The sequence below is a fragment of the Fukomys damarensis genome, unplaced genomic scaffold, assembly GCF_012274545.1.
Source record: "Fukomys damarensis isolate Sample0158 unplaced genomic scaffold, DMR_v1.0_HiC HiC_scaffold_13, whole genome shotgun sequence".
In the NCBI taxonomy this organism is placed as follows: Eukaryota; Metazoa; Chordata; class Mammalia; order Rodentia; family Bathyergidae; genus Fukomys; species Fukomys damarensis.
Window position 1 is genome coordinate 9,759,234 of NW_022900925.1, and position 12,615 is coordinate 9,771,848.

The window sequence follows — 12,615 nt, forward strand, 5'->3', positions numbered from 1 at the left end:
TTTTTTTTTTTTTTTTTTTTTTTTTTTTTTCCATACTGGGGATCGAACTTGGGACCTTGTGCTTGCAAGGCAGGCAACAGAACCCCTGAGCTAAATCCCTGGCCCTAACTTCACCTTGCATATTAAATATCCATTGCCATGAAGGCATCTGGGGTCCAAAAGAAGACAACTTTCAGACTTGATTAGGGGGAAGGCTGGGAAGGGACACCTTTTTCCTTAGAAATGCCACATATTGAGGGGGAGAGGCAGGGAGTAGCAAGTGCTTGCTCACTGTGTTCAATGGCCTCTCGGAAGAGCACCAGCTTCATTGGCACCACAGAGGGAGACAGGTTGTATTCATTTAGGGCAGTCTCGATGGCTGTCTTCAGCACCATCAGATCTGTCAGGTCTTCATAAACCTTTGGCTCCTTCAGGAAGTCCCCTGGGCCAGGGTAGGAGGGTGTCAAGTCTTCAACTCCTGGTCCTCCCCAGAGCCTCCTTCAGGGCAGGGCTCCAGGCCCTGACCCTCCTTCTACCCTCAGCCCCCTGAGAGTCACAGGCTCACCAAAGATAGGAGTACGTTTGTTTGGACAGAGGTTATGAAATGTGAGGTCAAAGAAGGAGCCGAGTTTATCGCTTATGATGCCCACAAAGGCTTCCATGTCTGTCGCATCAACCAGTCGGTCAGAGAAGACTCTGTTGAGAGGCAGATGGAGTGAGACCTGGACCGGAGAAGAGAATGACCCTGGGGAAGGGGGGCGTGTTGAAGGCAGAAACTGGAAGCAAGGCTGACGAAGCCACTAGTCACCTGAAGCACTCATGAATCCAGAGTCGTGTTATGCTGGCCTTGGTATCATGGAAATCCTTGTTAGCTCTAAGCATGCCTTGGAACACCTGGGGAAGAGAAGTGATGGATTGGGGTAGAGAGAAGAAAGGAATTCCCAGGTGTTTTGGAGGTAAGGCCAGAGAATGGCATTTTAGGATAAGGTGACTTTGGGCATGCTGTTTGCTATGACTAAGGCCTATTTTGAAAAGAAGCAAATGTCTCTGAGGCTGGACCAGGCAAAGGGAAAGGCCACATGATGTTCACCTTGGAGATGTCACGAAGGTTGAAGAGGTAGTGGATCTTGGCAGGCGTGGGGAGGAAGCGTTGTACCACTGTATTATACACATCTAAGGTGGCCTCTGTCACTATGTTCCCAATAGGCTTTACCTCTTCTTCGAAGTCCTGAAGCTTCTGGTTGATCATGGTGCCAAATATTCGAATGATCTGGGACTCCTAGAAAGAGAGCTCAGACTCACTTTCCAAGGCTCATGGCCTTGTAGCCGGGATGAGAACCAGAATGAGGCAAATGCAGAGCTTGTCTCAGCAGCAGAACTTAAAGGGGAAAGGAAGAGACAGTGGAGAGCAGGCAGGGAAGAGGGGCGGTAGGAGGGAGAGAAGGAGAAAAAGAAAAGAAACAAGAAACTTAGAAATAAGGAGAAGAAATTTTTTTTGTGTATGCTACTGGGGTTTGAGCCCAGGGGCTCACAAACACTGGGCAAGTGCTCTGTCATTAAGATACATCCCCCTCTGCCCTTTTAAAATTTTATTTTGAGACAGAGTCTCACTAAATTGACCAGGTTGGCCTTGAACTGTAATCCCCCTGCCTCAGCCTCCCAAGTGCTAGTATTACAGGCATGCACTCCTACACCCTACTTAATTTTAACTTTTTAAAAGTATTACATTTTTTGGGTATCCCTTTAAATCCTGTACCTTGGTGAGTGCCTCACTTACCTCCCCCTAATTCTGGCACTGCTTCTGGCTCTCAACTTTGCAGGATCCACCTTCCTGAGTCTATTTGGGCCCCACCTCATTCTCTGCCCACATTCCAGAGCCAGAAAGCCATGACTTCCATTCTTTGCTCTCCTGGGTCAGGCCAGCAAGGGCCCCTACAGCATGTGTCACAGCTGCCTACATGCAGCTCTGCTCAGGGTCCCTTAGCTCCCTCCATGATCTGCCCCCTTGCTCTCAGGACAGGGACGGTTTTGCCTTGTTCAGCTCCCTCATAATAGTCCCCACTGCAGCCTCACGGTGGGGAAGGTCATGTTGACGAGGTTGAAGCGACTTTGTAGCCTCGGGGAGATGACAGTCCGACCACCTCCAGCAGGGCCCATGGCAGCCATCAGGAACATATCCTGGGGAGCAAAGACAAGACAGGCAGGGAGACAGGTGGGAGGAGGGGATGAGCTGAGGCACAGGATAGGGAAGATGCTTCCAAGTCACTAGGATAGAGGCTTTTGAATGTTTCCAACACAAATCCCCCCCAAGATAAATGCTTGAGGTGAAGGGTGAGCTAATTGTCTTGTATAGGTATAATGAAATGTCACACAGTGTGCTATATATATGTACAATTATTATGTGTCAAATTAAATTTAAACGAAAAAATAGAGAAGGTACGAAAGGAGCAGGGAAGAAGGCACTAAGCGGAAGGACAAACGGGAAGAGATACAGGGACAGGATGAGAAGGGAAAAACGTGGAGTAATGCAGCAAAAAAAGGTGAAGAGAAAAAGTGATTGTGGAGAGTTTTTTAGAATTATCAAAATAATGTATTTGCCTTTATTTCATTGTTTTAATCCTCCTACCCAAATTAGAAAATGCAGGGAAGTTAAATAACACTTTCATTATGTTATTTATTCATATGACATTTCTCTTTCTTTTTAAATTGTATGTATCTAGTGCACGTGTGCATGCCTGAGCTCTCCTAGAAGTATACAAATTTATTATTAGGTGGTTTTTCACCCTGGGTGTCAGACAGATGGGCACCCAGAAATCATGCCAGAATGGCCACTGCCCCTTCACTAAAGAAAGAAAAACAAACAAGATGCTCAGATCCCCTGGGAGAAAAGCCAGGACTGAGGGAGATGCCTGGGTGGTGGGTGGGGATCAGAGAACCAACAGCGACTGCCAGTGTGAGAGGCAGTGGAGGTCTGGAGGTGTGGAGTTAGGAGCTGGACTCCAAGTCAGTGCTGGGGGAGGACAAGCGCAGTGTGAGAACGTGACGGGCCTGGAAATGGGGTGGCAGTTGAAGGACAGGAGCTTTTGGTCACAAAGTGCAGAGTAGGGTCATGAGAAGAGTTCAAAACAGGGTCCAATAACTTAGGGACCAGATGTACAGCCCCTGCTGCAGGAAGGAATTGTAGGACTAGAGCCTGGGGTTCCCATGGAGTGGGCACTGAACCACATGAGGAGGGAACAGAGGCCCAAGAACAGATCCTCAGGATGCTTACTCGAATGTACTTGATGGTCTGCTTTGTACGATCATACCAGAAGCCATAGTCAATCCAGAGGCGGATCAGCTCCAGGGGTGGCTGGGATCCAAACATGTCCTTAGCTGGCATATTAAATTCATCCATAAAGGTGATCATGCTTTTGCCCCCAAATGGCACATAGACACCCTTGGTTCGCTTCTCCACCCTGCTCTCGATGATGCTCTGTACATTGTTGGATGTGGTCTGATAGTAAAAGCACAAAAAGAATGCTTGGGTCCTCAAGAGAAATATCGAGTCAGAGAGGAGCATTAACCAGACACTTGCATTCCAGGGCAGAGCAAAAGACAGAGACAACTGGAGAACTGGCAGTCTGGCCCGGGGGCCCTGAACACACCTGTGCAGACATGTTGACAGTGAGCACTGACCACTGACTGGAGGGCAAGGACTGCAGAACGCTTTGTGCTATGGAGGTCTTTCCAGTCCCCACAGGACCCACCAGCAGGATGGGGTTGTGGCTGGCCACCAAGGTGTTCACTAGGTATTTGTAGCGAACAGTGTCGACAGTGGGCACCATGATTTTATAGAAGGGGGCGCTAGCAAAGAAAAGAGAACAGCATCTCAGGGGTCATTGGCCCACTTCTTCCCAGCTCCCACTTCATTTTTCCTTCCAACTCTGCTTCTGTGGGGCCTGGGGATGGGGAATTGTCTTTAAAGACCCTGTCCCAAGTTCTGTAGATCCTGATTTCTGTACCCAGGAGTCATCTCTTCTCTAGGATCCACCTTCTCCTTTTATAACTGGTTATTGCTTTTGGGCTCCTTCCCAGTTATCCCATCTCCCACCAACTGTGGCCCCAGGTCCTGTGTATACCCCAGACCCTGCTCTCACTTTGGAGCATAACGCCAACTCTTGGGAAGTTTCTCCTCAAATGATGTCCAACTCCGCATCTTGGGGTCTACAAAATACTCGTACACTGTGTCCTAAGGAGGGCATGTGTCAGTTGCCAAAGCCTTCCACCAGCTTCCCCAGCCAGAAGGGCTCACAGACCCCCAGGGACAAGAAAGAGAGCTGGCTCAGCAGGAAGAAGCTCAGGTGAAAGCTGAGGGTCTGGGATACCAGCAGGTTCTAGAAAAATAGGACACATGAGACACCTGGTTTTGAGGGCCCTGACCTTATTGGGAAAGGAACCCTCAATTTCACGAAGGTAACTATCGATCTTCTTGCGGCCATCCTCATCCACAGAGGCGCACACAGACCAGATCATGCTGAACACAAATGTCATTTCTATCATAGTTGTATAGTTCTCACCATCAGCTGGGTTCACCTGGATGGAAGAAGAGGACATGCCTATAAGTGATGGAGGGGGCTGCTTTACCAGATCATCCCAAAGCCTTACAGCCTTCCTCCTTTCCTGGTTCTATTTGAAAAATGACATGGTTGTCTTCCAAATGGGACAGTTCATCTGCAACCTACAAAAGGCTTTATAAAACCTGAAACTTCTTGTTGCTCAGCAGTTGTACTAAGCTTCCTTTCTGCTAAATCTTACAACACAGCTGTCATCTGCCCATACCAGGCCTATCCTGGAGAAACACCCACAGTCATTTAAGAAGTCAAGTCCAGTTGTGTTCACTTGTTTGTAACTGCAAAAAAGCTAGAGATGACCTCAACATCAAATGTATCAAATGTAATCAAATGCATCAAATGTAATGTATGTAGAATAGTACACAGCTATTAATGCAAAGATATAAATCTACACAAGGCAATACAAGACTCAAAAACATATCATTGGTTTAACAAGCATATTATATATAACAGCCTATTTTCTAAACACTACATTTTCTATGGATACCTATGGGCTTGTGTGTAAAAAAAATTTTTTTAAAGGTCTGGATGACACGTGAACACACTATAATAGTTGCTCTAATGGAGGGGGTAGGACTCAGGATCACAAGGCACAAGGAGAACAAAAAGAACTTGAGCTTTACGTGGAAATTTTTAATTTTAGAAAGAAAATAATATCTAGTGGTTACTTATATAAATAAAAATTAAGTTTTAAAATACATCTACTGTAATAGAGGATATAGCCTATTTGGAGCTCATGCTCTCAAACCCCTGTCCAGGGGATCCGTGGCAGATTCTGTTCCTCTGGGAGGGTACAAGGAACCACAGGTCTGCCTGACCACAAAGGCCTCCCAGGGAGCACAGGCACACAACAGCAATCTCAGCACCCTTCCCGCCACCCCTGGCCTTCCAGAGGAAACAGTCACAGTCCCATGGGTGGGAGCTGTTGACAACAGGATCTGAATGAATTACTGATAATGTGATATACAGGAGGTATCCAACCCAGAATGTTGGATGTGGTCTAAGAATAACCCTTAATCCTCAAAATGTAGGTAGGGAAGTATGGTGAGAATCTATGTCCTGCCGTATCCAAATCCAGAATCCTTATTGGGTTATTCCAGGCCCACCTGCCACATATAGCACATCTCAGCTCCCTCACTCTGCTGCAGTAAAGAGGGTCTATATGCAGATGGCGTCCTGCCATCTGTCAGCCACTCCCCTGCCTTGCCACTCCACCACCTCACTCTGTCCAGCAGAGTGCAAGAGAAGCCCTAAGTGACTGCTGAAGGCTGTTTTCCTGTCTGCTCCCCAGGAGGCGTCCCTTCCCAGGGGGTCCCTCAGCACCAACATCCCACCAACAGTACAACTGTTCTCTTTCTACACCTTACCTTACAATCCATCTACATATTTTAATTTACTTTAACTATACAAGGAGTGACTTATATTGCTACAGATCTTAATTGTTGAGTTTGGTTATCCCGCAGTGTCTTTAAAAACATTTACAAGGGGCTGGAGATATAGCTCAGAGGTAGAGTGCTTGCCTAAGCATGCATGGGGCCCTAGGTTTGGTCTCCAATGCTGCAAAATAAACAAACAATTACAAACCATTTCCAGGCAGCAATATAATCTTGATACAAAATTCCAAATTTTGATCCCTATTCTATCATTCTAAACTGAACAAAATTTTTCTAAACATCAGTTAATCGAAAGTTTTTTAATATTCTTCATCAAGTTAGGCTGGGAGCTTTTCCCAACAAAAATGATATCCCAGGGCCTCACGCATACCAAAAATCAATATTTGTATTTTGGAAAGATGGAGAAATGAGGAGTTAAACAAACTATCCTCAGCCCCCAAAATATAAATGAGAAACTATTCTGAGACCCCACTGTGTTCTGGTATGTATGTATGTACGATATATGTGTGTATGATGTATATGCAGTGCTGAGGATGGAACGGGGGGCCTCTAATATGTTACAGCATGAGCTATGCTCCCAACCCTTGCCCTGTTCTATTTAGAATCCCTAGCCTGGGCTTCTAGCCCAGGACACGAGTATAACATATGCACACATACATGCACTCACACACACACATGCATGCACCCACCTCTCCCTGCCTCCATGGTCACTGAAAAGGCCTTCTCTCGGAATCTCTGCTCCACTCAAGCCTCGTGTTCAAATTAACATGGACCCTGTGTGATTATGAGCTCTTCCCTCCTGCCCTTGCCCTGGCCCAGGCCTTCCCCTTACCCCATTCTCTGGCGTGGCCAGGGCTGAGTACAGCTTACAAAGGGAGATGATGCCACTGTACTCAGGGAGGGGCACCAGCTCATTGCAGTTGTCTTTTTTAAAGGCTTGGATCTTGCTGATGAACTTTTCAAACATGCGTTGAAGGGGCTCTACCTCGTTCTAGAGGTAAACGAGAAAAGGCTCTTTATTCATCTGCTCTTGTGTGCTGTAGACCTCTTGGTCAGTCTCCCTCTCCTCAATTCTATCATACCTTTGGCCTCTTCTCTAGCCATGACTGAACATAGGGCTTCCATCCCAGGTCTACATAGTCAGTGTAGACCATCCCGCAGCGAGAGACAGTGGCCGGGGAGGCCACTGCCAGGTTCTCCACTTCAAACAGGAGAGACACCTAAGGATATATTTTTGTCAGAACTTCATCTTCCGCTAGGCCCCAGTCAGTAGTAATGAAACACCCCAGCTGTTCCAAGGTGTGTTTGTTTCTATCAAGCACAAGCTATGACAAGAAGAATACAGATCTGAGGTTTACAAATAGTTTTCTTGCTGAAAGAAATTCGAGCTGATTTAAGGCTATGCTTAGGAAAAATCACTTTCTGGCCATCATTGCGGAAAATGGTAGGTATGATAGCCCATGAACTCCTAACATGGGGACTACACAAAATTCTTTTCTGCACAATTAATTGTTCACAATATTCATGATAGGCAAAGCTATTTTCCTTTTCTCTTCTGTTTTCCTCTCCTCTCCCTCTTCTCTCCTTCCTTCCTTTTTTTCCCCCTTTTTTGGTGGTGCTGGAGATTGAACGCAGGCCTCACACATGCTAGGCCCAGTGCACTGAGCCCAGCTTAGGCGAAGCATTCTTTTCCAGTTGAAACTTATCTGAATCCATTCATGCTGCCCCAGGTCTCTCCTACAGCACTTACTCTTCACTGAGGACCAGGCTCTTCTCTCCACCCCTCCTGATACCCTCTGCTGTCTCCTGCGGGGCCCTAGGCAGAACTCACTTTCCCTCACCTGCTCAGGCATTGAAATGCGCTCTCCATTGATCAGGGTCAGCACTTTGTTGTCATCCATGACAGAATTCATGCTCTCGATCCACAGTGTGTCCACAGGGCCATCAAAAAGGATCCATTTCTCATCAGGTTTCTCATCTTAGTAGCAGGTGGATGATAAGGAAACCAGGAGAGTCCTCCCCCAGCCCTCCTACCCCACTCTTACTCCTCGCACCCCGGACTTCTGCATTTCCAGGCACCTCTCCCACACTGCATCTTCCTGTCTCCAGACTCTCTGCCACCACTGGTGCTCCAGACTCCCCACTCCTACCCACTCTCCTAAGATATTTATGTATTTGCTCTCCGCACCCCACCGACCCTTGGATACCTGCACATGCCATCCGCATGACACTGGACAAAATGCCATCTGTCCATTCGTTAGTGTTGAGGTCATATTCTCCATATAACTCCCCTAGGGAGAGTGCCTTAGGGTTCAATGGGAATTCCTGAAAATGATAGCAGAAGGGGCTTTAGAGCTGCTGGTAGACAAACTCTCCAGGTCCCCATTTTACTCAGCCCCTAGTGTCTCTCTCATCTCTCCTAGGCCTTGTTGGACCTGGAGGTGCTTGCCCCACCTTCCTGTTCTTGCCCCCAACTTCCATTGCCTTCCTCCTACTCAAGTCTTTGCCAGTGACTCCACTGCATACTCAATTACATACTCTAACAATGTTGAAGTTGGGGTCTCCAGCGCGGCACAAGGAGGACAAGGAGGCCTGCAGGATGCGCCAGCAGGTTGTCTTGCCGCTGCCCGAGTTGCCCACTATCATGGTAGAGTGACGGGAGTTCTTGGTTTCATACAACTGGAAAACCTTGGTGAGGGTGAAGGGTGTGCTTTGCAGGCCTCGATCTCGAATCTCCTGCTCAATAGTCTCCTGCAGCTGAGGGAAGGGAAAATACAGCAAGTAGAAGAAACAGCATGAGGACTCCAAAGGACTTTCAGAACTCCCTCAATTCAGGGGAAGATATATTCAAACTATTTAAAGTGACACTAGAGCCCTTTACATTCTGATACTTGTTCGTTCACTGGGAAGCTGTGGGTCATGGAGTTAAGAGATTGGGCCTTGGAGTCAGCTGGCCTGGTTCATCAGCTTGCAGCCATGTGATTCTGAATAAATTGCCTCTCCAAGCCTCGTTTTCCTCATATGTACATACCATGTCTGACATGTAGCTCTACATATTGTGTCTATTACTCAACAAATAGAGCTTAAGTCTCTATGGTATTGTAGAGCACTGTGCTAGCAACACGGGGATACATCTGGGAACAGAATGGATTCCCTCTCACTGCAGAGCTCACAGTTTGGTGGGAGAGCTGGGCTTTTTTTTTCCAGTGCTAGAGATTAGACCCATGGTCTCACACATGCTAGACAAGTGCTCTATCATTGAGTTGCACCTTCAGCCATAATGTTATAAAAATTATCACCCAAGTTAAAAAGTAATGCGTATAGAATCATTTTGGGAGGGGGTACCAGAGATCGAACTCAGGACCTTGCACTTATGAGGCAGGCAGCAGAATCACTGAGCTAAATCCCCAGCCCAGTGCTTATAGAATCTGATCCACATGGATTAATTCCAGATAGCATGACACTTTTAAACACACAGCTTATGTAACCACATTTTTTCAAGTAGATGTAAGATCTTTATTTATAATTTTCAAACACACTGTTAGAAGCCTCACCAATATTACTTCCTTCCACTAGCTGAGAATTATTGTTTTTTGGTTTTTTGATACCAGAGATTGAACTCCGGTCCTTGAGCTTGCAAGGTAGGCAACTGAACCACTGAGCTAAATCTCCGGCCCTTTTATTGGTATTTGTTTGAGTGTGGGTTTAGCATCATATCATAAGTTTAATGACACATTTTATTTATTCAGTTACTCTCTAATTTTGTCTTTGACCTAGGAGTTATTTAGAATTGCACTGCCTAATTTCCAGACATGTGCTTTTTTCTAATTATATTTTGTTATTGGTTTCTATCATTTAATTCTATTGTGGTTGGAGATCATCCTCTGCACGATTTTAATCATTTGAAATTTATGATTCTTACACTTATACTTAATAGCCTAGAATATATTTAATTTTGGTAAATGTTCCATGTACATTTGAGAAGAATGTATATCTGCAGCTGTTGGCTAGAATGTTCTATACGTGTCAGCTCAAACCTGCTAAAATCATTCAAATCTATATATTTATGAATTTTTAATATTTTCTTTACCAACTTCTGAGAGAATTGTCAAGATCTCCCATAAGGGTTATAAATTTAATTGTCTACTTTGTTTTATAGATTTTTGTAGCTATATCATATCATTAAATGCATACAAATTTAGAATTGGCTTATACACTTGTGGGCACTTTCATTTTGGAACATACCCTTCAGCTCTAAGGATTCTTCTTGAATTGTCTCACTATCTTCCCTCCCTTTTCTTTGTTTCTACTCTTAGAAGTACTGTTTGGGGGAACTATCTGCTTTAGACTGGCTTTTGAAACTTAGCTCATTTTTCCCTTCTCTACTCTATTCTCAGGAATAGTTGTCAGCCAGGATCTTGCTAAAATGCTAAACTGCTCAGGCTGGGCTTAAACTTTCAACCCTCCTGCCTCTGCTCCCATAGTGCTTGGGTTTCGGGCAGAATCATCTTTTTCAAAAAGCATTTCATTGGTATTTCATTCTTTGAATGAAATGATAGTTGAGGGGGCTTGTTTGTTTATTGTTTTTGTTTTTCTTTTGAGCTAGGATACTGTTATGTTGCCCAGGCTGACCACAAACTCCTGAGCTCTTTCTGCCTCAGTCTCCTCAGTAGTTGGGACGACAGGTATGCCACCATGCTTAGCCAGTGGTGGTGGTTTTTAAAAACTTTTTTCTCTCTCCATTATTTTCTTCCATTCACTTTTCCCCATTTGTTTGTCATCTTTTGTATTTGAGGCTTCCCCCAGGTATCTGGTGAGCCTCGGTTTTCTGCTTGTGTAGGAACGTGGAGGGTAAAAAGCCAAATGGAAGATTGAATGTGGGGACCTTCTTGAGAAATTTCCTTGTCAATGTCTGGGTCATTCCTCTTGGGCTGGAGAGACTCCTCAGAGATAACTCCTCCAGTTTCCAGTCTGGCTACCCCGACTCTGGGACGTAAGAGATGAAAAAAGGCAAAAGGTTTCAGTGGCCAATATGTATGAATTCCTTTCATCCCTCTCTGTAAAGAGCTTGCTTCTGCTTTCCCCTACACCCAGTGTGCCCAGTCTTGATACCTGCTCTCTAGGCCTTGGCTCCAGGAGGGAGACAGAGCTGGCAAGGGTCAGAGAGAGGGAGATCTAGAGACTGCTAGAGCAAGCAATCTGCCTCCCGCCCTCCATATGTTGGTTAGACCTCATTTACTCTCCCTGTCCACTCTCACTTCCAGGTACCTAACCTCACAAATGCTGAACTCTGTGAAGATTACCTTCTAATCTTCCCTGCTTCCAGCTTTCTTGGGCTTAACCCATTTGCTCCCCATATCTAAAATGTAAATGTTCATCTCCTCTCCCATTCTCCTTATCCCTTTACAAATAAAAATTTTAGTGCAGTTGTAGTTGACTTTAATCCACTTTCTGGAACTGCATGTCCTCTGTCACTCTATTGAGATCGTTTTTCATTTCCCCAACTATCATAATTTTTCATTCTAGAAATTCTGGGGTTTCTTTTTCAAATCTTCTTTGTTTAAATGTCTTGTTCCTGGCTCAGAGTTTCAAGCTTCTGTTTTATTTCTTTAAACATATTAAGAAACAGTTTTTGTTTTTTGCAATATTGGAGTTTGAACCAAGGCCTTTGCACTGAGCTACACCCCCAGCAATTTAATTTTTTTGTTGTTGTCGTTATTTTGAGAAGGGTCTTACTAACTTGCTGTGTTGCCCAGGCTGGACTCAAACTTGTGATCCATCTGCCTAAGCCTCCCACAGTCCTGGGTAAAACACAGCTAATATAAAATTCAGAACCTATTAATTTCAATATCCAGAGTCTACATGGATCTGATTCCTCTCCTTATTTTTTCCCTGATTCCTTATTGTTTCCATTCATAGTATCTGTTTCTTTATGCATGGTGTGATATTTGACTATAAGTTGCCCATTTTCTTGGACTTTTATCTGTAGGAATTCTTTGAGGCACAAATTGACATTTCAACCCTCCAGAAATAAGTTGCTTTTGCTTCTTTCAGTCACCTGGGGGCGCTAACAACCTAGAACTACTTAAAATCTAAATTTGAGGGTTTTTGTTTTTTGTTTTTAATTACACAGTAGAATAAATTTTGACCATAAGCAATATGGTTAAAAAATCTCAAAGGAGATTTTACCCCTTCTTTCCATCATCAGAGCTCAGACAAGCTTCATTTCTGTATATGTCTAAATGGCAGAGTTCGAATTTTCCCATTTACTGTCCCTTGAGGTTTATGTGGAACTGTGTTTTCTGTTTTACTGCCAGACCTGGTGGGTAAGGAAGCTTTGTAAACCAGCTACCTCCCAGGGTTCCTGGGTTTACTCCTCCACCTCCAAACCTTGGAATTCTTGCCAGCTTGGCAATGCCTTAAAAATATGTATTTTTATGTTTTTATCCTGCACCTTAATGGTTTCAATTGAAAGGACTGTTCAGGATATTGAGACTAGAATAACAGCAAAGGCGAAAGTTCTTATAGTTTCTACAATTCCCTTTCCACTCTCCAACTGCTTTCACATTTCAAAGGGCTGCCTATATTCTCTTCTCCCAAATATCAGAATGAGGAGAGAAAGAGAAACA

The 12,615-nt window shown here is 44.8% G+C and overlaps 1 protein-coding gene across 8 annotated transcripts in view; it reads right to left on the reverse strand.

Annotated features, from left to right (window-relative positions):
* The window catches only part of Dnah2 (dynein axonemal heavy chain 2), a 100,717-nt gene that overhangs the window by 31,333 nt on the left and 56,769 nt on the right, over positions 1-12,615 (reverse strand). For 7 of the 8 annotated variants that reach the window (XM_010614897.2, XM_019206161.2, XM_019206162.2 and 4 more), the window contains 14 exons: positions 8,525-8,743; positions 8,194-8,311; positions 7,828-7,964; positions 7,069-7,206; positions 6,819-6,977; positions 4,402-4,554; positions 4,119-4,210; positions 3,627-3,825; positions 3,251-3,475; positions 2,053-2,157; positions 1,070-1,258; positions 788-873; positions 545-675; positions 272-421 (listed from right to left, as the gene is read on the reverse strand). In XM_010614897.2, coding sequence (XP_010613199.1) covers positions 272-421; positions 545-675; positions 788-873; positions 1,070-1,258; positions 2,053-2,157; positions 3,251-3,475; positions 3,627-3,825; positions 4,119-4,210; positions 4,402-4,554; positions 6,819-6,977; positions 7,069-7,206; positions 7,828-7,964; positions 8,194-8,311; positions 8,525-8,743 — 2,101 coding nt within the window. The remainder of the gene's footprint in view (positions 1-271; positions 422-544; positions 676-787; positions 874-1,069; positions 1,259-2,052; positions 2,158-3,250; positions 3,476-3,626; positions 3,826-4,118; positions 4,211-4,401; positions 4,555-6,818; positions 6,978-7,068; positions 7,207-7,827; positions 7,965-8,193; positions 8,312-8,524; positions 8,744-12,615) is intronic. The other variant, XM_019206163.2, reaches the window with a different exon arrangement.